The sequence below is a fragment of the Scaptodrosophila lebanonensis genome, unplaced genomic scaffold (genome assembly GCF_003285725.1).
Source record: "Scaptodrosophila lebanonensis strain 11010-0011.00,11010-0021.00 unplaced genomic scaffold, SlebRS2 tig00000171-arrow-arrow-pilon, whole genome shotgun sequence".
NCBI classification, from domain to species: Eukaryota; Metazoa; Arthropoda; class Insecta; order Diptera; family Drosophilidae; genus Scaptodrosophila; species Scaptodrosophila lebanonensis.
The window spans coordinates 48186-73591 of record NW_022060603.1 but is presented as its reverse complement, the minus strand read 5'-3'; the positions used below and the strand labels follow the sequence as shown (position 1 = coordinate 73591).

At 42.2% G+C, this 25406-nt stretch overlaps 1 protein-coding gene across 6 annotated transcripts in view; it reads left to right on the top strand.

The window, feature by feature from the left end:
* The window catches only part of LOC115629903 (probable Ras GTPase-activating protein), a 64194-nt gene extending 41625 nt beyond the window's left edge, over positions 1 to 22569 (top strand). Inside the window, exons 1-7 of one of the 6 annotated variants that reach the window (XM_030526506.1) lie at positions 4938 to 6053; positions 6123 to 7751; positions 16886 to 17006; positions 17074 to 17201; positions 17264 to 20902; positions 21488 to 21803; positions 21874 to 22569. In XM_030526506.1, coding sequence (XP_030382366.1) covers positions 5765 to 6053; positions 6123 to 7751; positions 16886 to 17006; positions 17074 to 17201; positions 17264 to 20902; positions 21488 to 21803; positions 21874 to 22099 — 6348 coding nt within the window. In that variant the 5' untranslated portion in view covers positions 4938 to 5764 and the 3' untranslated portion in view covers positions 22100 to 22569. Of the gene's footprint in view, positions 1 to 1702; positions 1775 to 4937; positions 6054 to 6122; positions 7752 to 16885; positions 17007 to 17073; positions 17202 to 17263; positions 20903 to 21487; positions 21804 to 21855 lie in introns of those variants that run through there. The other 5 variants (XM_030526505.1, XM_030526508.1, XM_030526503.1 and 2 more) reach the window with 5 other exon arrangements.
* The last annotated feature ends 2837 nt before the right edge of the window (positions 22570 to 25406 follow it).

Genomic DNA, 25406 nt, shown 5'->3' with positions numbered 1-25406 from the left:
GCATATGATAAGAATATTTAATTACAATCAACTAAATTGTTATATGCATATTCAATATATACATATGTGCGTTCGCATTAAAATTTCGATTGCGTCTGCAAATACATACGATTCCCAGAAAACGGTGCCGTAAAGCAATACGCTATAAGGAAGACCTAATTTTCTATATTTATATGAAGAGTATTATTACTATTGGGCTTCCATCTATTTGCTGCCCACCTCCCAAATCGTTCGAGTCCGCCTGTCTGTCTCTCGGTCTTTGTCGCGCTTTCTTGTCGGAGTGTGTGAAGGCCGTTCGGTGCGCATTCACACGTGTCCAGTAACTGCTCCGTACTGAACCACCCACCCACCCCTCCGCCCCCTCTGCCTTACTTCATTATACGAGTATCGGAGTGCATTTGTCATTTGCTGGCCGGACTCGTTGTGTGCTGAATTGGCGCGATTCAGAGTACGGCGTCGCCTCATCACCGTCTGCACAGACAACACTCCATAAGGCGAACAATCTTAATGTTTATTGGTAATTCGAACCACACTCGAAGTCTAGAGCTCGTAGAATAAACGTATTCGTTATTGTTTCCAAGCAAGTTTCAAATAGGAAGCTGTTATAATTTTTCAGTTTATTTCGGAAGTCTGCAGGAAGATATTAGGGTTCGAAAATACTCTAAAACAAAGTTTTTTCCATTTCATGTTGAAATTAAAATTTAAGTAGATTATGAAGAATTTTTCAGATTTCACTTCGATCACTTACGAACGATTTTGTAGAACGCTTCGTCTTAAGTTCAACATTACACATAAGGTATTTTTGAGTATTAATATTAGGTCACAATTCTCAAGCAACATTTTTAGGGGTAATGCAGAGAATTCCTGGAAAAGAAAAAACACTTCATATCTCCGAAAGAAACCCCTTTTTGGGTCCAAAGTAATTTACAACGATAATAATAAAGAAATAACTCAAATGTCTATGAAAAAGTTGCAAAATGTTGATTATTTATTGAGACTGAAACGTAACTCGCATCTATGTATATGTATCTGGTTTTTCCAGAAATATATTTATCATGGCAGCTGAGGTTTCAAGTTGGAAAAGTTTGATTGTAGTTGGCACGCAGCTGTTGTCATATATTTCATTAATTGAAATGAATTCATAACAAGTCGGCGCTGCTCATATCTTGATATCAACAATTGCAGCGAACAAATGCAGCCCAGCCATTCAAAGGTCAATCTATGCAAATGGGTCGAGTCGAGTCTTCTACACACATGACTATCTAACGAGAAGAGAGACAATTGCACTGCAATTGAACGATAAATTGCAGACAAAGTAGGATGTCTTTTAATTTGTAAACATTTGGAACAGAGAGATAAGCAAATAGTTGCCACAAAGCTTAAGTGACAAGACTCTTTCAACCGATAATGAAAGCCTATTCTGCTTAGGTAATAATATAATGAGTCATGCCGAAAAATTAGATGTCCAAAGCCGATTCTTAGAATAAACTCTAAATAAGAAAACCAAAAAAAATAAAAGAAGCGTTTTTAGAGATAAGAAGACAGCCATAATGTCGACATCAGCGAACGTGCACTTTCAGTATAAATGAAGCAATGAGATGTCGATTTGAGTATCGTTAATGAAGTATCTCTTTTTATTTATAAGTATCATTATTTATATGTATATAACTAATACCTCTCCTCCGATTCTCTTCTCTTGCAGGTGAGTACAAATCGAAGACACTGCCACGCATACATTTCGATACGGCGCTAAACGATACGTCACTGAATGAAGGTAATACGCTCCATTCAGCTCTCTAGCTCTATTGTATTCAACTAGAAAGCGCAATTGATTCAATTGAAAGACACCCCCCCCCCCCCCTGCCTCTATTTTATGGGGCATTTGAAATATTCCCCCGCCTTGGACTCTGTGTGTGATGACGAGAAATTGCTTTGCAATTACGCTCCACGTTGATTTGTTTGTGCGTTAATTTCAGAGACCCTGACCCCCTACATATATACATACATACATATAAACAAGTATATATTTAGTATACTCAGACAAATGTATGCCCAACAAGACAATGACGACTTTGTTGCAATTGTAGTTGTTGTAGTTGGGGCGTGATGCAAACCTAAAAACCCGCAAATGTTTTACTGACGCCTGCTCTATGCCGAGCAGTTTTTGTCTGGTCAGCTTTAAATGCGACAGCAGTTATGCGATAAGACAGATAAATAATCCACACGGGTAGTTTGAGCGATTCTCGGCAAACACTCACCTTGTACTTGACAGTCTGCAACAAGGTTGGGCTTTGAATTATGTTTGGAGAACGCGCGATCTTGAAACGAACAAGCATACGAACGTGCCGAAGGCTATTCAAGTCCGATTGTGGCTTGTGGTGATGAAGGGAACTTGGGGTCGATAGGATGGGAACTCTGTAGCTGAATCTGCAGCTTAAAAGCACGCATTATTACTAGTATTTCTTTGAGATCAATTCCAATTCCAAATCCAAAAGCAAGCCAGTAATATTCCGAGTGGCAACAGTAAACAAATATTGTTTAGCTATGTGTTGCATTAACCCTGTACCCTCGTCCCTTCTCTCGACTTCGATAAAACTTCAGTTTATGGAAAGGCATTATAAAAGCTTAAAAATAACTATTTTGTGTACCCTATCGTTTGCTTAATTACTGCAGCTATATAAAATAATAGGTCTACATACCAAGTTCGTTGTAGTTGAACAGTTCTTGGCATTCATTCGGACGAACAGACGGCTACGCCTCCCTCTGCCTCTTACCATACACTAGGCGTTTCAGTTCTAAAGTTTAGCAGCATTTTTGATATCATTCTATGCTCACAAGACTGGCAAACACTTTATCTAGAAGCTGCGGACTATAAATGAAACATTTTCCCATGATCTGCTTCGAATGATTATCACCAGCGATATTTTTTATTTTTATATTTAAATGGAAATGGAAGTGAATTGTGTTTTCATTTCAACGTGCAGTGCTATTTCTATTTGCATTTTATTATTTATTGGTCGGCATGCTTTTGAGCGCAGACGCCGTTACATTCCATTGCATACTTAGCGGCTACGCATGCATTCAAATATTCAAATGTCAACGGCTACATCGTTTTCAGCAGCATCGGCTTCAGCATTGACGTCAGCGTTGGCGTTCACGTTTATGTTGTCATTTTCGTTGTCGCCGCGTCTCCGTTACCAAAAAGGGAACACAAGGCAAGAAAAAAGAAAGGAAGGCAACAGGCCTGGGAGAGACAACAACATTATGCCGTGTTAACAGTTCATTGTGCTATGCAAATGGCTCAACAACAGAGCAACGGACCGAACGCCATAAACAAGTCGCGCAGTTCCGTAAAAAGGAGTCGAGTGTCGCATAAAACACGAAAGTCACGCACTTCCGCAGCCATGGTTGGGGGCGTCGTTAAAGTGTTAAGGTGCGGGGCACGAGTGTGGAGTTGTTGGAACTGGGAATTGAGTTAAATTGTACATAATACATACATATGTATGTATGTACGTACGCCTCTAATTTGCTTATTATATGTATGTACATTGCATGTGTGTTTACACTTAAGTGTGTAACAGCCTGTGTGTGTGTGTGTGTGCGTTTGTGTGTGTACCTGCGCTCAATTAGATCAATTATGTGCCTCAGAGCGGAGCGACAGCAGTGGCAGATTGCCACTCACGCCCTTTAAAGTTGTTGTTGCTATTGTGCGTGTCCCGCTCTCCTCGTTGGCGTTGTTGTTGCTGGATATTGAAATTCTTACGCATATACGCTGCACAGACAACCGAGCAGCATGTTGCATAAGTAACGGAATTTAAAAACAAATATACATATGTACATACATACTTATATGCAGAGTTGGGAAACAAATTATTAGAGTAACGAACTGATTGTGATTTTAGTTCCTTTAGCTAACTCCCTTACTAATCAGTTATTTTAATTTATTCATCGATTTTCCAACATGAAAGTTTTAATATCCTACAAACCTACATACATACATACATACTTAGAATCATAGAATCTTAGTGTCTTGTGGGAGTGCAAACAATTGCATGATCCTCTCTTTTTGAAACATTTTGTTCAACGATCGATTTGACTTACATAACTACCGTTATGTCCAAAATATTTATTATTATTATTTTTATCATACAATTCCCAATAGGAATCACAGCAATTCAAGAAATACACAAACAGATATTTCTTCAATTCCGGCCATTTGCTTATCGATTTCAAGTATTGTTTCTGCTATCTTCAAATTGTAGATATTCTCCACCTCGTTCGCTCTTCTTTTTATCAATCAGCAACAGCTGATTGCATTCCAAGACTAAATAAACCAAAGAACACTCCTCCACCAAATTGAGGCATAAATAAAAGCTAATTAAATTGTAAACGTATTTGGTAATTGCATTTAATATAAAGATCAGACTGTCAAAGATATTTATCGCCCACATGCCATTGCATATTTGAATAAATAAAATTTAATTAAATAAAATTCCTACACTCATCAAAGATACAGAATAATCTGCCGCATCTTGTGTTGCGCTTATGAACCTCAACATCATCGTTGCATTTGTTGTTAGGTATGTAGCTCATTGGGCTGTCCGCTTTGTACGCTTGTTCTCTCTCTGCCTCTCTAAGTTCTGATGCGCGCGCGTATGGGCAGCACTGTTTGCGGCTGCGCCACACTACTTGGCCACACTGCGTGTAATGATCGTGCCAACTCACTCACTCCCATAGACACGGTCGCGAGGCAAGAAAAAAATGGCTGGTCCGCTGCTCAACGCCGTCGTCGTCGTTTGTCAGTTGTGTGAGAAGCGCGTCAGCGAGCGGAACGCGTTTTGTCGCATTTTACGCGTGTTTTGTTTTTCGTGCGGTTTTAACAAAAACAAATTTTTTTATTCTTCCGTTGTGGTGGTCCTCTACTATTATTATTTTGTTATTGTGCTGTTACATTTTTTTCTTCTGTTTATACTACCATTTGGAATCAACAAAATTTTTTGTGGCTTCGTCGCACCTTCGATCTTGTAACGTACTCTGCTCTGTTTAGAAATTGTTGTTGTTGTTTGTTTTGAAATTCATGGCACACTCGCACAACAACAACGTACGTATAAATACATATATATATATACCAAGATACCAAGACGGCATGAACGCGCGTGTGCAGCGCATTTAAATTGTGAAAACACACACACACAACTGCAAAGTCAACTGCATCCATTAATGTGTGAGTGCGTGTGTAGAAAAGAATGCCATAAAAGTATTTCGAGCTGCATGCAACTGATGCGCGTTGCTGCGTCTGCGTTTCGATCTCTGATGTGACCAGCGATAAAACAAAAAAAAAAAGCGTTACGAAGAAAAACAACGGCAAACTGAAGAAAAAGAAACGTTGGCTTGCAAACGCGGAAATAAATGCACTTCAGCGCATAATTTTTATAAACCAGCCAACAATAACAACGAACAAAACAAAAAAATACAAAGTGAAATGCAATAAAATAGCAAAAAATACATACATACATACATACATACATACATAAAGAAAAAGTGCTTGTCAGCTAAATTGTTGTCGAAGACGCGACGCGCGGCAAACACAAACAAACAAAACAGCAGTCTTAACTAGGCGACACCTACACACACATACATAGCTCTCTTTTGTTGCTGCTTGATCGTGTGTGTGTGAGAGAGTGTGCGTGCGCCGACAATGAACGACGCGCCTGCGCTGTCACAGCTGCTGCTCGACGCCATCAACTAAAACCCAGCGCGCAAAATGTTGCAGGCGGCCAGTGACGCCGCTAACAACAACAACAATAGCCACAGCCACAACAATAGCAACAACGCGACAACAACAACAGAAAGCAGTGAGGCGGCAACAACAACAGCGACACAAGCAACGCCTGAGGAGAAGTCGCAGCGGCGTCGCTCCACCTTCTATGTGCCGCTGGTTATCGAGGACGAGGACGAGAGCAGCAACAATAACAACAACAACAATAATAATAATAATAATAGCAGCACAATACACGGCAGCAGCTCAAGCTTAAGCAGCAGCAGCCAACAAAGTTATAGTCAGACACCGGAGCAACCAAAGAAGCAGCGGAGCAGCAGCAAAGCAGAGCCACAGACGCCAGCGTCGACGTCGACGCAACTACGCAAATCGGCATCAGTGAAGAGCGGCGTAGCTAAGGTGAGCGGACTTTGGGGAGGGAACAGCAGTAAAATGTCACCACCTTGTGGCTTCAATTGGAGCATAAGCGGCAATGAGGCAGCTGGCCAGCAATCGGATACGGATGAGGAAGAAGCAGCAGAGAACGCGCATCGTCAGCAGCTAGTCAAATCGATATCTGTGGCAAGCAGTCAGCCGCCGCCGTCCCCACACCATCACCAGCAGCAGCAGCAGCAAACGACCCCTGCCTCAAAACTTAAACGCTATGGCATTGTGCTGAACGTAATAAGCTTGAATGGCGTTGCCAGCGATGATGGCGAGTTGACGTCAACATCGACATCGACAGCGACGCCAGCGTCAGGTGATAGCGCCAGGTTTGCGCCGCGTACACATTTCAATGAAGATAACGACATTGTGATGGCAACGCCACCCAAACAGCAGGCGCTCTCTCTATCGCCGGCACACTCGCGTCAATCGTCGACATCAGCGCCGACGTCAACGGCGACTGCGTCGCAGAACAGCAGCAGCAGCAACAACAACAACAACAACGAGGAAGATGATGACTCAGAGATAAGTCGCATGCAGACTAACACCTCAACACCAATTAAGCTGATGAAGTCGCGTTCGCGCACTAACATTTTGGCCGTACCGCTGCCCAGCGTCGAACGTGGACTGCAGGCGAGCAGTAAGGCTGGCGTCTCATCATCGGCGTCACCAACAACCACGGCGCTGATTACACTGCGCGCCAAATCGAAGACATTGCCACAGAACCTCTCGCCGTCAGTTGTGCTGCAGCAGGCAGCGGCGCTAGACGACAAACACGGCTCCGAGGGTGGCGGCGGCTCTTCTGACACGCCCACACTGCTCAGCAAGAAACGTCAGCTGCTTTTTGGCGGCAGCAGTATTAGTGTTGCAAATCCCAATTCCCAGCCATTGCAGCAGAAAGCGCAGAATTCGAATAAAGTGCTCTCACCCTTTAAGCTGCAGAGCAGCGCTTCGGCCGCCTCCATAATAACGCACACCTTTCCACCGAAGAACCTCTTCCTGCTCAAGTCCACACCCAAGTTGTCCAGCGCATCGTCGTCGTCGGCGGATGCAACGCCACCGTCGCCAGCAGCCATCAGCAGTGTCACCTCACCGCCCAAGAAATCGCTGAGCTTCATAAGACGCGCCCATTCCACAAAACTATCGCGCAGCAACTCCCTATTGAAGACGACGATGGCGAACTCGGGACCTGCTGGCAGCCATGCCGGTCATCTGCACAATCCCCATGGATCCCAGCACGGACATGTAGGTGCATTGTCCACCTCCACATGTGCCGAAGAAACAGGCAGTTGGGGCAAACACTTCTACATGCAGTACGATGTCTGTCCCCTCAGTTTGGATGAGCTGACCGCATATTTTCAGACCGACCATTGTTCGCAGCTCATCTGCGAGCGTTTCAAGATCAATGAGCTGGCCTTGCATGCCGTTGAAGAAGCGGAGGCGTCAGCGACAACGTTACGTGAGCCAAACAATGAACAGCAGCAGCAACAACAACATTTACAGCAGCAGCAGCACGAAGGCACGGACGATGATGCGGGACATCATTCTGGTAGGTCTTTCCCCCTTCTCTCTTGCTCTCTTTCTTTTTATAAAAGTACATTCGAAGCAACCCTCGGACACGGCTCGTTGGCTTCTTACACTTCCTGTGGCCCTGTGCGTGTGTGTGTTCGTGTATGTGTGTGTGTGTGTGTGTGTATAATCGAACGATCTACCTATTTGTATCTATTGGTGGTTGAAATGCGCAGCACGAAATAGTGTTCCCCACCACCTCCACCCCCTCCTCCAGCAGTTTCGATCGCCCACTTGCTCCGCAATTTTCGATATGCGCTGGAAAAACAGAACTGAGTTAATGCCAAAGTTAAAGAAATATGATAAGATAAGACGCAACGATCGAGGTTGTCGTAACTTCTCCACACGTATTCGTATGCCATTGTATCAGGCCCTCTCCTCCCAGACAATAATACAATTCTTACTTCATTTACACGTATTGCTTGTGTCGATTCCTCGGCTTATTGCTGGTTCCACCAACTTTCGTTATATCTGATCGGTCACTCCGTGCGTTTGTCGTTTCTTGCGGAACGCAACCTAATTGTAGCTCAATTTTTATGGCTTTGGATAGGGGACAGGCCTCGCACAGTGGCACACAAACGAAATCGGTGTGCAGAAGAAAGCCAAAATAGACACTCTACAAATCATCAAATTTTTAAAAAATTGGCACTTCTCTCCAATTAAATACATTTGTTTTAAACAAGAAAGGAATGCTAAAGTCGAGCAGGCTCAACTCTTAAATACCCTGTACCACCCCACAAAAAAGTAATTAAATTAATTAATTAATTAAATTTAATTAATTAACTAAATTAATTTAATTAATTAACTAAATTAAATATAAAATATTCCATGCATGCATACATACATTTACATCAGAATCGTGCCTTATGCGTGTTTGTGTACTTGTACATATGTATGTATGTGTGCATTGGGCCTGGTTATATGGCTATAACTTTCTTTCCGATCATTCTATCATAATGAGACTTGGTATACGGTTATATAATAACTAACCTAATGTGACTACCAAATTTTAGTTCAAAATTCCAAGAATTACGGAAGTTATAGAAAATCGTTAATAGGGGGGGAGTGGGGGGGTGGATCAGAAAAAATGAACAAACTCGTCCTTTCTCGGTCTCAGGAGAATCTGTATACCAAGTTTGGTTATTCTAGCTCTTATACTTTCGGAGATCCTTGCGTTCATACAGACAGACAGACGGACAGACGGACATGGCTATATCGACTCGGCTTGTCATGCTGATCAAGAATATATATACTTTGTGGGGTCTACCAAGCCTCCTTCTGTGTGTTCCATGTGCACTCGCACAAAACTAATATACCCTTGTACCCTTTTGGGTACAGGGTATAAAAAGAATAGAGCTAATACTTAAAAAAGTTAAGAAAATGTTCGTTTGATCTTTTAAAAGAACTCATTGTTCATGCATTCAACTTAGTGGCATTGCTATTTTCACTTCTTTTGCAATTCAATTGTAAATCCAAAAGATTGCCGATACATATACATATGAAACCCACAAATTATTATTAAGCACAGTGCTCAGAACTATGTATGTACAAGTATATAAGGAATTATTACAACTGGAATAGAAACAATATATAATTTGCGTGTTCCTAGGGAATTTTGCTAAATGAAGTCATTTTTTCGTAATGGAAAAACTGTCGGGCTTAAAATCGATAGTATCGATAATCGAGAATAATTTATATAATTTTAAAAAATATCTTTTAGATAGTATTGAAAAAACGACAGTTATTAGTTTTATATAATTTTGTACGTCAACATTTTTGTTAAAGTGCGCACTGTATATTGTGAATGAAATTGTTGTTTATTATTATTTCGATTGCAAGAGGATCTCGATTCTCTAAGAGCCTAGAGCTGGATCTAGCATATGCTATGATCTTTTTCCAGCCCAAACAAATTCCTCTTCCATAGTGTGCGACGCTTGACGCCGTCCTCGTCAGCCATCGCTCAGCATTCTGTTGATACTTGTACTTTCGGCTCTTTCTTTGACTACAATTTCAATTTCGTTGCCTTGTTGGTTCTTTTTTTTGGCCTTCCTTTTCTTTTTTAGTTATGAATCACACGCATACATTGCCGAACGCACACATACACCCGCACAAGAAACCAGTTTGGCAACGAGCGACGCTCTCTCTCAACTAGCATTGCGAGAGAGAGCGAAATAAGTAGAATGCTAAAGTAGTGCGAGCTCTACTCTTGCATACCCTCTACCCACCACAGTGCGGTAATGAAAACAAACACAATATGTAAATAAATAATAACTTATAAATTATGGCTGAAGCATTTTCAAGGAAAACCAATTGATCTCAGCACCCGTCGTTCCTATAGCAGCTTGCATATTTCTATTCTATTCAGCTTGAAGACATTTTTTCTGCAATTGTTCAAGCTATGTATATTAAATAAATTGTAAGACACTTCAAAATCCATGATATTATGGCTGCATATAGATTTGTTCCTTCATACATACATACATGCATAGATATTACATATGAGTGTGTGTGCCTAGAACTCCTCCTTTAGGCTATTACACAGATGCCATTAAGACTCTCTGCAGGGTATAGAGAGAGTGCGTAAAACAGGCAAACAAACGAGCCGCTTTATTCAAAACTCAAATTGTTTCTCTGGCATTTGTGGTGTTGCTGTTGTTGTTGCTGTTGTTCTTGTTGTCGATTTCAAGTTGCCGTTGCTCTTGCATTCTCAAGCGCACACATGCATGCATACTTCCACACGCACTCACACACACACACACACACACACACACACACATGGTCAAACACACACGGTTGCATTTTATTTGAAATTTGATAAGAGGAAACATTTTTGTAACAGTTTCGTTTTGCTGTTGTTGTTCTTGTTATTATTGTACTATACTGCCCGCTTAGCGGCCTTTCAAATGTCCATCGAACGACACAAGCCGAGGAGGGTTTACGATAAAGCCTCACACACTTACACACATTCGTAACATACATATATTATAGATACACATATGTATGTTTTAATGTAAATATATGTATGTATGTACACATGTGTTCTACAAACATTGTTATGTGTACTTACATACTTGTATGCATGCACATATGGATGTGTGGATGTGTATGTGTGGGATATGCTTGTTGATCGATGGGACTCAATATTTTATGTTGTTTTTTTTATCACTGCCTCAGATCGCAGAGTTGCATCTGCTTGCGGACCTATTCGGTTCCTTCACACATTTTCCAAATGCAAAATGATGGACGCCATTGCTCTATCTATCGACAAAGCACAAAAATTTGTTTAACGCACTGATAATTGAGTTGACCTTATCGCCAGTACGTAGCACAGTTAGCGTTGCTGCCCCAAGAGCCGCCACTAAAGCTAAAGCCAATCGATTCCAATCGCTTTCTCTTCCCGAGCTGCTTCTATACACACACGCATACGCACACACACACATATACATAATGTATGTATGTATGTACAAACCTAAATAGCTGTGGAGTCAAGAGGAGGTCGCTTGCCCGCCCTCAGTAGCTGCTCCAATCTGAAATTTCATTTTAAATTATCGTCAGATAGAAGAGTCTGAAAACTGACAATGAAGACTGACTCAGAAAAAAAAACTTTAAATAAAATGCTGAAATTGCTGGGGTTACAAAATGAAGTCAGAGCGGCACTTCGCTGGAGGTCGACAACGACAGCGACAGCCGCATCGTCACTTAATTATTGTTGCTCATCATCTTTTGCCCAAATTGTTACAATATGGTTATTGTTGTTGTTATTGTTATTGTTGCTGTTGTAATACATGTGTAGGCCCTGGCCCCACCATATGTGGTCAAAAGCAACAATCTCTAAAATAGAATTGGCAAATTAAACGCCACGAACTGTGCACGAAAAGGCAAGAAAATATGATATCATTAACACATTCGAAGATTATTTCATCTTTGTAGGTAAAAGTGTTTGCTATTAGTTATTAAAAACGGAATAGTTAGAGGTTGAAAATAATGATCATTTGTGGCATCTTCACGAACATATCTTATATTCGCATATACAGCCAGTTAGGAGCTTTCTTGTTATTGTCAACTCACTTGCTAATTAGTTGAAGAACATTGACTTTCTGAAAGACTCGCAATAGAATAACATTTAATTTCTCGAATAATAGTGGATGAAATAAAGATTAAACAACAATGTCGAGTTATCCTCAATATGCCAGTTATGGGCCCAGTTAGCAGCTTCGTATTATATAAAGTATTTTGTTTATATGTATATTTATCTTACAAGTACTCGTTAGTTAGTTGTGCGAATAGTTGAGATTTCCAACAATCAGTAGCTGGGAATATATATCTACTTCAGTGATCAAACGTGTCTAGTCTGATTGTTCTAAATTAATTTTGTCAATTGCCCTTTCGATCCATGCAATAATTTGCATTTAATTTGTAGCCGACAAATCTTAGCCAATTAAAGCACCTTCAAGTGCTATGCCGTCACAATTTTAACTACAAATTGTGCTGAAGGGTCAAGAACAGATTCATTCGTAGGACTGTGATCATCTGCTCATGGATACAACAATCGGAAACTAATAAATTACGTGTTTCAATTTGATGATACGTGAGGGAAAGGAAAGGGCTTAAGAAAAGTGTAGAGTAATATGAGAAATAATTAAATTATACGAGTTGCTAAAAACAAAACAAATGCAGAGTCCATTGCTCAACGTAAAGTTGTTCGATTAGGTTAGTTGAGAAGTTAGTTAGTTGCTGTTTCATGAATGGACATGAATTTTTATATCCACTATATTTAGTTTGCTGCAGAATTCCCGGATAATTAATTTAGCAGTTGACTCACTAGATATGAAGATGGCGGGACTTGTCTTTTTATTTCAAATCCGTTCTTAAAGGGATTATTATTAAATGTTTTGTTTGAAAAGTGGGGAAAATTAGTTGCCTTTTTAAGTGAATAATGCATCTTTAAACGTCTCCGATGTGGACTGTTGTCAACCAGCCAGGCAAATGGCCCAGAGATTCTTTGCGATCAACAAAAGGTGTATAGTTTCGCAGGGTTGGAGGCCATAGAAGAAGGAAATATAGAAATTCTGACCGCTATTTGTTAAAGAAATTTATTTGAAATCCCATTTATATTTCCAATTGTGAAGAGAAAATAAATTGTACACTTAGCTATGCCTATCGACTATATTTAGAATTCCAAAAATGCACACAAGTGTATTGCCTCGGTAATTAAGAACAATCTCCGTAGAACAACCAAATATTCCATCTATGAGCTTTTATATAATGCGTCAGTCTGTTTCGAAGTTTCGTAAAAATCTGGGCGCCATTTTGTGGTTTATTCATCTTGTTATTATTAGTGGGAGGGTTTCAAAGATAACTCAGCACTCGGTCGAACAAATAGTGCTGCAAACTTCGGATCATTACTCGGACGAGTTTGTCTGTTTGTCTGACTATCTGTCTGTCTGGTGGACTGCTGTGGAGTGAGGGACGGATTCCTATGCTTGAGTGGCCAACAATAGAGATGAAGATTATGATTCTTATGATGTTACCCTCTGATAATGGCAACTCTTTTGTCGGGTGCGTGTGTGTGTGTTGTGTGTTGATATTAGCCAGAAGGTAGAAGGTGGGCGTGGATGTGGGTGTGGGTGTGGGCGCGTTATAGAAATTCAAAATGTGCGCCATTTTTGTAAGTGGTGGGGGCTGTTGCGTTGTTGCGTTCTTTGGCTTTGGTTGCGCCTATTAAGGCAGATACAGATACTCATCAGAGTTAAGAGGAACAGCAACATTCAACGAGTTTTTTATCTTTTATAGACATTTTTATAAATAGAAGCTTGCGTGTGTGTGTGTGTGTGTGAGTGTTCGTGCAAAAGATGTGCGAACAAACATGACACAATTTCTTAGCTTTTGGGTTTTTTTTTTATTTCTTCTTTCATTTCGCCAATTCAGTCGAGTTCGAGCTTTGTTTTAAGATTTTTTGTTTTGTTTCTGTTTCTGTTTCGTTTCTCTGCTCGCCTTTTGATGACAAATCGTGCTTTTCGCATCTCAGAGTGGTGGAAACTTAAAAGCCTTTTTCTATACACATGCATACGAGTATGTATGTATGTGTGTGTGTGTGTTTGTTTGTTTGTATTTATGTTGGGGGTTGTGCCGTTGCAGCCACCGGAATGAATCAACACGGAAGAGGCATGCTCATAAAAAATTTACAGTGTATATGGAATGGTTTTTTTTTTTATGTATTATTATTTTGATGCCAGCTTTGCATGCGAACGCAAATGTTTACGCTCCTTGATGAGTCAGTCCAGTCAGTTATTCAGGTCGAGTCCGAGCTCGGATCAGAGTGAGAGCCAAAGAAACGATGGACAATAATGTAGATGGCAAGCAGTGGGGGCGCCTTTCTCTCAAATCAAAGTCAGGCCATTGAAAACCATTGCGTGCAGTCATATTTTTACCATCTACATAGCATATACAAGTAGTATAATTCCATTAGATAGGAACTACCAGAGCGCCAGAGCTTTTCAATGCTCTCTATTCACAATAAAGGCTTGAAGGTCATTTTGCTTTGACGAGGCCAGTCCTGAACACAATCTTGAATTCCTGAGGTTTTTTACAGATGAGAACTTGTCGTCTATCATTATTGAAGATAAAGAATTCCTCAAAACCCTCTGCAGAGTTAAAGTTTTAAGATCTTTCTTACTTCGTCACCAATCAGCAATCCTGAATGCGCTGTTGTAGATAGGATGTGATGCTTTGCGTCAGTATTGTGTTAAATATATAATGTATATCATCATATCAAGAAAAGAAAATATACATTTTTTTAACATACTTTTTTCTCTCGGGGCTGGACCAAGTAATATACGATCTCCATACGATACGATTGTTCACATTTATGTAGAAAGTATGTGAAATATTTCTATAAAACTAAATAGATCTTTTTTATAAAAAACTTATTTCTTAAAGCGAGCATCGATTGTTCTGCTTCTAATATGGAATGGATTTCATATTTTAAAGGGAAAGAAAGTCACATCTACTTTTCAATTGCAGAGCAGTCTTCTTCTGCATTAGGAGAAGTTTTCTTTTAATTATAAATGGGAACATTTGACAGCATTCCAACAACAACACCAACTCCCCGGGTAGTCAAACCTTAGAGGCCATTTATCTTTACTCAATTAATTAATTAATAAACCCGATCCCTCGTGCTTATGGAATATGATTTGGGATTTGTAGAAATTCCTCAAAAATGTTGTTGTTATTTGTTTCTCTGAATGCAGAAAGACTTCGACCATTTGTCTAGGTAGGTGGAGGACCACAGGCGATGCTCGACTGTCTTTGACAAGGTCGGCGGCAGCAAAGCGGTTTTCCATTCCTATGCGGGCGGATAAATGGCACAGGCCGACTAGCAGACTGGCAGAATGAAGGAGAGAGTGGGAACAGAGACAACGAGAACGACGGAGAGACAGTGAAACAGAGAAACCTGTTTGGTTCTTCTTGTTCAGGGGCATCATGGCATCATGTGTGTGTACACTTGCAGAAATATTTACGTACTTGTATTTGGGATTGGAAATAAGTTTTTAAGCTATGTTTGCATGTTTGCCCAAATATTTGAGACAACACAAGCTGCAATTAAAGAATTTAACAATTTGTTTGTACTATGAGGTATTCGCTCAACCTTTATGATTAGAAATAATAGTGAGATACGTTGCTCCCAATACCAGTGATTTTAGCATCGACCGGCCCTATGACAGCTAGATAAAATAACGAGGATATACAAGGAGTGTAATAAACTAGGTATGCATGTTGAGAAGACAAGTTCATATGCCAAGTTTGTTGACCCTATAGCTAGCGACTCAAACAATATCGATGCTCATACATACGAACAGCCGTCGTCCTGCTAGCTTTTCGCCCGGTAAAGAGTGTACCTCTTCGTTCAGGGTTAATGGCAAATAAGGATCCCTAAATGCTTTCAAAATAATATTTATTTTTCGCTTTATTTATTTCTAGCCTCTCTACTTCGCTTTTTCGTTTCGCTCCGTGTACATTTTCAGTGCATTTTTGTGTGTCTGTGGTTATATTGTATTGTTTTGTACTGTCTTGTTGTTGCGCTGTTTTTGTTGTTGTATTGTGTTTTTCGGAGCAAATGAAGCAAACACAGAGCAGGGCGCAGCAGCAGCAGCAGCAGTCGCCGTCGCCGTCGTCTTTATGTTCTTCATTTGCTTTTGGAGTCCCCTTCCAGTCTCCGTCGCAGTCCCGTTGTTGTTGCTGCCTTTTTGGTAATGAGGTTCATGATGAATCATGCAATGCTACCTGCTGAGAGACGGAGCGGTTGGCTCATCAGCTCTGGCGACGGCAGGTGATGTGCAGCAGCTGCTTGGGATTGCCAACTCAATTGCTTTGTTGCTGAAGGGTAATGAAGGGGGGAGGAGTGTTGCTTGGCGGCAGGGGGAAGGAGTTAGAAAACAAACGAGTTTTTCTTACGGAATCATTTACCAAAAAAAAAAAAATAAAAATATAAAAAAAAAACAACACGTAAACCACAAAATCGTCTACACATCGATTGAAACAAATACTTTAAGCGAAGCCAATTGTGGCTTAAAGAACCGTTTGGAAACAAGTTTCTAAATGCAATACAAAAATTTCGATTAAAACAACAACAAATTCGTAAATCGAAGAGAAAGAGATAGAAGGGGAGACAATAGTTAATGCGACTACTTTCTAAATGCGAGGCTACTTAATAATTGAACTTTTTCGTTTTGGCCTTTAGCCAATCGCCAATACCCTTAATGCCAAACGTCAACTGAAAGATTCAATTTTTTAAATAAATGATAAGCAAAGACGTAGCAGAGAGATTTCTTGATAAAGTTGTTGATAGAAAGATTACATTTAATCTGAACAAAACCCTCAAATTGTTCCTAGCTGGTCTACAAATAACAGAATCATAAAGACGAGCTAAGATGATAAATAGATTATGAGTTTACATCAACAAGAACTAACTTGTTAAGAAATATAAGATTATGGACACTTCCCGTTTGAGCAAAAGCCTGGCGATTAGTTTAAATTAGGATTAGGAAGCTAATTTTTCGGTATTTAGTTTTTCAATACTTATTTGCATCTCTCTCTTTTCCCTAATCTCTTCAGATACGTCATATGAGAAGGCATGTCGACGCGGCTCGGCACCCACAACGCCCATTCTAGGCAATAAACAGCATCAGCCTGAGCATAATGCCACCTCACGCTTCACAAATTTCTTTTCCAAAAGGTGAGTGAGATGATAAGGTAAAGAAGAAGAAAACAAACCCTTTATATATGTATGCATTCCGTTGCAGATCAAATCCCCTCAAGCGTACAAAGTCGGTGACGAAATTGGAGCGAACCAAACGTGGCTCGGGAGGCTTGCGGGGCTCGCGCTCCCATGAGAGTCTGCTGTCCAGTCACGCCGTCATGTCGACAATCGGTGAGTAATGGCTGAGTTAGTCATCCGAGATTTCTGTTTAACTCTTTCGGGACCATTTGCAGATCTCTCCTGTACTGGGGCTGTGGGCGTGGCACCCGTACATCAGTCCGTATTGGGTCGACGGCACTGCTTTCAGGTGCGCGGCGGGCCGCGCGGAGAGCGTTACTATTCGTGCGGATCGCGTCAGGAGCGGGATCTGTGGATATATTCGCTGCGCAAGTCAATTGCTCCGAATGCGGAGCACACACGCCGCACCGACAACTCCCTGAAGTTGTGGGTGTACGAGGCCAAAAATTTGCCGGCCAAAAAGAAATATTTCTGCGAACTGCAGCTTGACAAGACGCTCTACGGCCGCACCAGTGTGAAGCTGCAGACGGATCTGCTATTCTGGGGCGAGTACTTCGACTTTCTCGACATACCCGAAATCAATCTGATCACCGTCAATGTTTTCCGGGAGGTGGAGAAGAAGAAGAAACGCGACAAATACCAATTCGTGGGCTCGGTGAAGATACCCGTCCATGAGGTAACACCGAAATCGGTCTGCGAGGATTGGTATCCGATAGTGAACGCGAAGGATATCGACAGTCTTGGTCGGGGCAGTACCAAGGACAAGGTGGTGGTGCCGACGTTGCGGATCAAGTGCCGTTTCCAGAGCACCGATATACTGCCCATCAATGTGTACGCCAACTTTCTGGCCTACCTCAAGGACAACTACAAGAGGGTCTGCGAGACTCTCGAGCCAGTGATTGGTGTGAAGGCCAAGGAGGATATTGGACAGGCGTTGGTACTATTGATGCATGCTCAGGGTCTGGCCGGAGCCTTCCTAACCGATGTGGTGGCTCTCGATCTGCTCCGTGTCGGCGATCAACGATTGACGTTTCGCGGTAATTCGCTGGCCACCAAGAGCATGGAGGCCTTCCTGAAACTCACCGGCGAACAATATCTGCAGGACACGCTCTCAGCGCCTATCAACGAGCTCATCCAATCGGACCGCGACTGCGAAGTAGATCCTACAAAGGCGGGCAGTGCCTCCGCCGGCTCCTTGCAACGCCATCAGGCGACACTGCGCGCCGCCGTTCGCAGCACTTGGCAATGCATCTATGAGTCACACAAGCATTTTCCGCCCCAGCTGCGCGCCTGCTTCGCGACCTTCCGCGAGCGACTGCAGCATCTGGGACGCCAGGATATGGCCGATAACTTGATCTCTGCCTCAATATTCTTGCGCTTCCTCTGCCCCGCAATCCTATCGCCTTCGCTCTTCAACATCACCAGCGAGCTGCCCTCCTCGAGGGCCACTCGTAATCTGACGCTCGTCGCCAAAACTTTGCAAACCCTGGCGAACTTCACACGCTTCCAGGGGAAGGAGAACTTCATGGAGTTTCTCAACGACTTCCTCGAGCAGGAGGCGGAACGCATGCAACAGTTCCTCGAGATAATCTCCACAAGGCCGGAGCATGCGACGCCCGACTCCATACTCGACTGGGCCGGCTATATAGATCAGGGCAAGCAGCTCTCCATACTCCACAGTCTACTGAGCGAAAGTATTGGCAAGCTGCCCGAGGCGCGTCAGCACGAACTCGATCCGCTGCAGCACATACTCGACGAGATCAGCAAGGCCAAGGAGCACGGCTATCTACCCACAGTGCTCTCCTCCCTTTCCCTAGCGGCCAGCGAGAATCAGGAAAACCGCAATCCAGATGCCAGCAAAGCCACATCCGCCGGATCCATGCTGCAACAACAACAGGCCCAAGTGCCCCAACCCCAGCATGCGGTCGTCACCAAACCCGTGCCCGCCGAGCGCGGCATTATGCGAGGCGTTCTCACGCCCAGTGCGCTTGAGAAGAACATTTTCCGCTACAACGATCCAACGGTAAATGGAATGCTTCAGCAGCAGCAGCAACAACAACAACAGCAGCAGCAACAACAGCAACAGGCTTTGCATCCACATGCCCATCAGCATCCGCATCCACTGCAGATGCACTCCAACTCTCAGAGCTCCATAGCCGGCGTTCACAACAATGGAGCCTCACAATACATGAGCTCGCCGGTGCTTCAGCACGCGCAGTCGCAGAGTTCGATGGCTTCCTCATCGCTCAATGGCAGCAGCAACAATCTGCTGCTGCATCCACCGCCGGCACCACATGGCTCGCACTGTCCGCCAGCACCACAGACGAGCGCGGCCAGCACAATGGATCGTCTAGAGCGTTCGGGTCCGGGACAGGGCTATCCGTATGTGGTTAGTAGCTTGGGTTCGCTGGCCAGCAGCGGTAATCCGCACAATGGCAATGACTACGACGGAGCATGCACCTCCACATCGCGCACGCTGCCTCGCAACAACAACAACAATAGCAGTAGTGGTAGCTACGACGACATGAACGGCGAGTTCATACAGATCTCCGGCCTGGACACGAGCAGCGCCTTTGTGCGCAAGTCCCCCACGCCCATGCTGAAGGGCAACGGAGGCAGCGTGCACCGCGGCGCAGCTCGGAAACAAAAGCACCAACCGCAACAACAGCTGCACAACTCCAATGTGAGTCTCAGCTATGAGGGAAGCCACAAGCTAAATCTGGGTATACCCGATCACTCCAAGCAATATCAGCAGCCGCCACCAACACAACGGCCACTGGCGGCGTCGCATCTGAACTCCAACTCGAACTCGAATATGCCGATGCATCTGGAGGATCTGGACGATTTGCTCAAATACGCCGAAGAGCACGACATGAGCGACCATCATCACCATCACGTCCAGCAACAGCATCCACAACATGCACAGCAGCAACAGTCCGCACATGCTGGCAAGTCCGCAAAGGAACAGTTATCGGCAAAGAGCAGTCATTGCAGTTCCGGTTACCAAAGCATTTCCACAAATCCCTCGCCCTCGCAGTCCTCCAGTCCCGTCGAGAGTCAACTGGCTGCGGGACAGAAGCCAGGTGTTGCCCCGCTGGCTTTCAAGAATCCCTCATATCAACTGCAACAGCCCTCCCATCAGCTGCATCCCCAACAGCGCCACCAACCCCAACCACATCCCCATCATCCCACAACGACGACGACGACGACACCCCAACAGGTGCTGCATCAACAGCTGAGCTTTAGCGGCCGTGCCAAGCCCATAGGTGGCGGCATTGTGGCGGCCCGTGCCGCCTTTCTCAACAGCGGCGGCACCTTAGATACCGCCACCCTCACACCCTCTTCGTCGGATGAACAGCTCTCGGCGGACAGCTATTATAGCTATGCAGCGGCCGCAGCCGCTGGCGCCTCCGTTAATGCCAATGCATTATCGAAGCCAATGCGTTCACCATCGGACGGCCATCTGGAGGCGCAACGTTCGCTCAGCGGTGGCAGCAACTCGTCTGCGTCCAGCAAGAATGCCAAATGTCTGGGGCCCTACGGGCGTATGGCGAATGCCCTGCTAAAGCGCGAGGATGTCTACGGAAACGGTAGCAACGGCTTGATGGTATACGGCAATGGCAACGGTGGCAGTGGCAGTGGTGGCAACAACGGCTATGCTATGTCCACACCCAATGCTTTGGCCGCCCAGGAGCACAAACAATATGCGGGCAGCAATGCCAGCGGCGGCGGCTCCGATGTCCATCCGGACGCCTCTGTGGGTCCGGCCGGCAATCACAGCGGCGGACGCTATCAGCGACGCCTCAGCCTCGACTCGGCGCGCACGCTCTCAGACAGCAGCACGGACACGGAGGGTGAGTGACCAAATGGGGTTAGTTTAGGAAATATCACGTGCCCGAGACTCGCCCAAAGAAGTACTTAAATATATAACTTATGTATTTCAAATCTGGCTTCATTATCATCTGGAGTTGGATTGAAAAGGACAACTACCTAGTCAGTATAGCTATAGCTTTTGTAATGCTAGTTATCTACCATACGTCATTACATACTTGCTCTATAGATAATATAATTCCGATATCAACTATCTGGTTTAGAGAGAGAGATACCAATGGAGAGATCCTATGTAAACGAAAAAAGGGGGGGGACTTATTTAACTTACCAACTACAGTGAAAACTCCCTTAACTCCTCTTTAATCCGGCCACTCTCTTCGGCGGACACTTTTTCTAAAACATTCGATCGGTGTATAAAGTATTTAAGTATCCCCTTAAGCTAACACTCCTCGTGGGCGAACAAAAATTGGCCGATCGTGAGTGTCCGGCCAAGAGAGCTTTCTGGCACTAAAATTGTAAAGAAAACGGAGAGGAGAAACCTTGGGATTGGTTCGATTTTCGAAGTAGAATTCTTATTAAAAACTGCTCCACCCTCGCTATTATTTTAGGTCACTGCGCACAGCTGCAGGAGGGGAAGAGACGGCGGCAGCTGCGGAACAGCAACAATCACCAGGAGGCGGCGCTAAACAAGAGCTACGACCAGAATGGAGAGATTCAGCTGCTGCAGGAGACGCTGGACACGCTCCGGCACACGCTCGATCGGGACGAGGCCGAGCTGCGCGACTCCAGTGACGAGCTGTTCGCCCTCCAGCGTCCGACAGGCAGTGGCGTTGGTGGCGGCGGCAGTGGAGGCTTAGGCGGCAGCAACGGCTCCAACAATCTCAGCCTGCAGTCGGAGTCGACGATGCGCAGCATTATCGACAGGTGAGTCCAACATACACAACTATCGCTGTCTCGCTCTGGCACATGCACAAAGTAATGCGACTGTTTGCAGGCTAATCACCATGGAGGAGGAGCTGCGACGGGAGCAGCTGAAAATGTCGCTTGCGCTCTCCCACAAGCAGCGCGTAATTGAGGAGCAGGGTCAACAGATAGCGGCGCTCGATGCCGCCAACAGCCGGCTGTTGAGCGCACTCACCGCTCTGCGTCAGCGCTACGAGACCCAACAACAGCAGCAGCAGCAACAACAACAAGCACCAAAGAACCAGAAGCCACAGTGAGCCAAGAACCACACCTACTCTCTGCTGGCCACCAGAGTGCACCACAGTGGGTAGTCGGTGGTCCATGGTCGGTCGTCTGTGTGTGTGGTCGTGTGTGTATGTGCTGTCCTCAAACGCACACACACACACTCGCATACACACATGTACGCACACATGAGCAATGCATTCAGTTATAACACACACACACATACACTTCGTCGTCTTAAGAATATTTTTGTTTATTTTTTTTGCGCGAAAAAAATGATTTTTTTTTTGTATGCTACATAAATTATACTACATGTTTAATATTATAAATATATATACTATATATTATATTTACCTACATATACCATACATATTATAATTATAAATAGTGTCTCCATTTATATGATTAAACAAAATGTGAAAACGCAACTGTTGCCACAGAAGCAGCAGCAGAAGATGACGAAGAAGAACAAGTTAAGTTAAATAAAAATATAACCAAAGTTAAACAAGAAATGCATTTGTTAATCGCAATAGCAGCCAAATAAGTCAACCATTGATGATATTTCGCCTAATTGCCGCCGGTTGGGGTTGCAGCTATCACGGGCCTTTAAAAAGTATAGCATACTTTCGGGCTGCAGCTAAAAAGATATCGAAAGCAAGATTTCTTTTTCAAACTCAATTGCAAATAAAAGTTGATAGTTCGATAATTTGTTCATTGAAACATTTTTGCTGATTGGACTGGAAATCCTATGGACTTAGCCGTTTAAAACAATTTCGGCCGTCTTTCTACACTTGAAACCAACTATAATCATGCCTCTCTAAGCACGACTTCGTCTTTTTCAATTTCCAGAAATCATGTACGAATTCAGGTATGCATTTTACGTTATATGAACAATCGATTCTCCAAAGTATTGGTCGATTATTTTTGCAGCTCTAGATCGAATCACGCGAGAGTCTCTTGCCAATTGTCTACAAAACGTTAACAAAACCGGCCCGATTTTCAGTTGGCCAATTGTCTGCTGTGGTGTGAACATCCAACTACAGGTGTGTCTGCCACATTAGAACCGATGCTACGATATGATAAATAAAAGTCGAAGATTTATTTTTTTGAACGCTTTTATTTTACACTGCTAATGAACTTAAAAATGGGCATAAACTTAATGTTCTCCTCGCTGTACTCGCTAGTTGTAACCATTTATTAATAATAATAATAATAATAAAAATACGCACACATTTCGTGCTTGGAAGCATTCAGCAATTCTTCGATAAAAACAATTTAGATCCGAGGCACAATCAATTGGATTTGTTTTTGTTTTGTTTGTCTTTTTTCGTTGTTTGTAGTTTGCTTTGCTGTTGTTGTTGTATTTACACATAATGTAGCTATAAATATAGATAGATCGATGATATATAGTTATCGTTATAAAGGTATAAAATAAACGCATTATAAATTAGAAACTGGCATTCAGATTGTTTTCAACATTGAGTTGGGGAAGGGCTTTAAGGAGATGGGGAAAGGGGGGAATTGGTAGGAAGACTCACTTAAATTATGTTTACAATATAATTTCTTTTCATATATCAGATATTGAAAACAAAAGGGCACACAATTTGCCAAAAGCTTGAGGGTTTCTTTGTTTTGTTTGTTTTACAAAAAGGAAGAGCAAAAGAAAAACGAAGCCATTGAAGCCACATAAATCGAAATCGTAATAGTTATAGATTATATATATATATTAATTAATTCATTAATTAAAACGTAAACCTTTAGCATTTAAATACAAAAAAAAGTGGGAAATAAAATAAAATAATTATAGTAATAATAATATAAAATAAATAATAAATATGCCTTTCTTTGCACGCAAATAACGACGTTTGTTTTTTCTTTTCTTTAAAACTATACACAAGCATTTGTGCTTCCCTTTAGTTATTAACATTTTTTTGTATATTATGTATATATATATAAGTATATATATGTGTGTGTCTCTTTATATATAAAGTAATGATAAGGCACTTTTGAGAATTTCAAGCCCCACAATTTGCTTTAAGCGCGCGGCAATCTTGTTTTTTCTGCTGTCGAAACTCTTTACTTGCTGTTTGTTGTTATTGTATTGTACATAAGTATGTATACATAAAAATATACATATAGTATATAATACGGCTTAAGGCATAAATACAAAATTCAGCGAATAATTGTTGTTAAGGCGTTTTTGTTTGTTTCTTGTTTGTTTACAAATTACAACGACCGAGCAGAACTTTGCGCTGGGGGGGAGAGGCATTATTTTTGACACGATGCGCATATATAGCATTATAATTATTCTATACATATATAGTATGTATGTGTGTGTGTTACAAATTAATTAAATAGCATGTTAAGGCAACTCCCTGCCTTGCCTTCAAATTCAGTTAAATTTCCTTTTCGATTTCTTTTTGCTTGCTTTTTAAAAACTATTATTAATTTACAGAGCAGCAACATAATTAGCTGATATAGTAATGGATTTGTATGAAAAATATATATATGTATATATATATATATATAAATGTATATATTCTGACACAAAATCTGCGCTTAAACCTCCACAATTGTTGCGCTTTATATAGTCGTGCGTATAAATAGTTTAAATATATATTTGTTTATTTATTATATATAAAGTTTATATATACGTATATATGTATGTTTGTTGGTTTGTTTATAGATAGTTGTTGTTGGCATAACACTAGAATTACATAACTGCACCCAGAAATAAGAAAAAACTTTGTAAAATAAATAAGATAGCATAATAAACAAGCTATTATTAATGTTATTCATAATATTATTATTAAACGCATACATAGCTCTCGTATGTATATTTATGTGTGTGTATGTGTGTATCAATGGTCAAAGAATGTATGCATCCGTATGCGTCATATGAACGTGTGTGTGTATGTGTGTTGGTTTCATAAATTATTAACTTTAATTGCATATTAAATATTCCTTCCTTCCCTTCTTTTGTTTCGTTTGTTTTTTTTTTGCATATGAAATAAATTATTTAAAAACAAAACAAAAAAAAACTTCAAATTCATACAAAAAAGTAAAAATATTTATGCATTTCTTCATTCCCTTATTTTCTTTTTAAAAATAAAATTATGCATTTCTTTAATGGTTATCATCAACTTTAAGAGGTATTTCATGGAAGACGTGCGCGCCCCACTTTGCTTGTCTAGAATTCTTCTTCATTTTTGTTTTTGTTGTAGGTACTACTACAGATCATTGTTGAAATCAGAGACTAGACGACGACAAACGCGAATTTTTCCAACAATTTCAAGCAACTTTTCTCAGAGATTTGAGGCGCCGCCAGACGCGCAGTTTAAC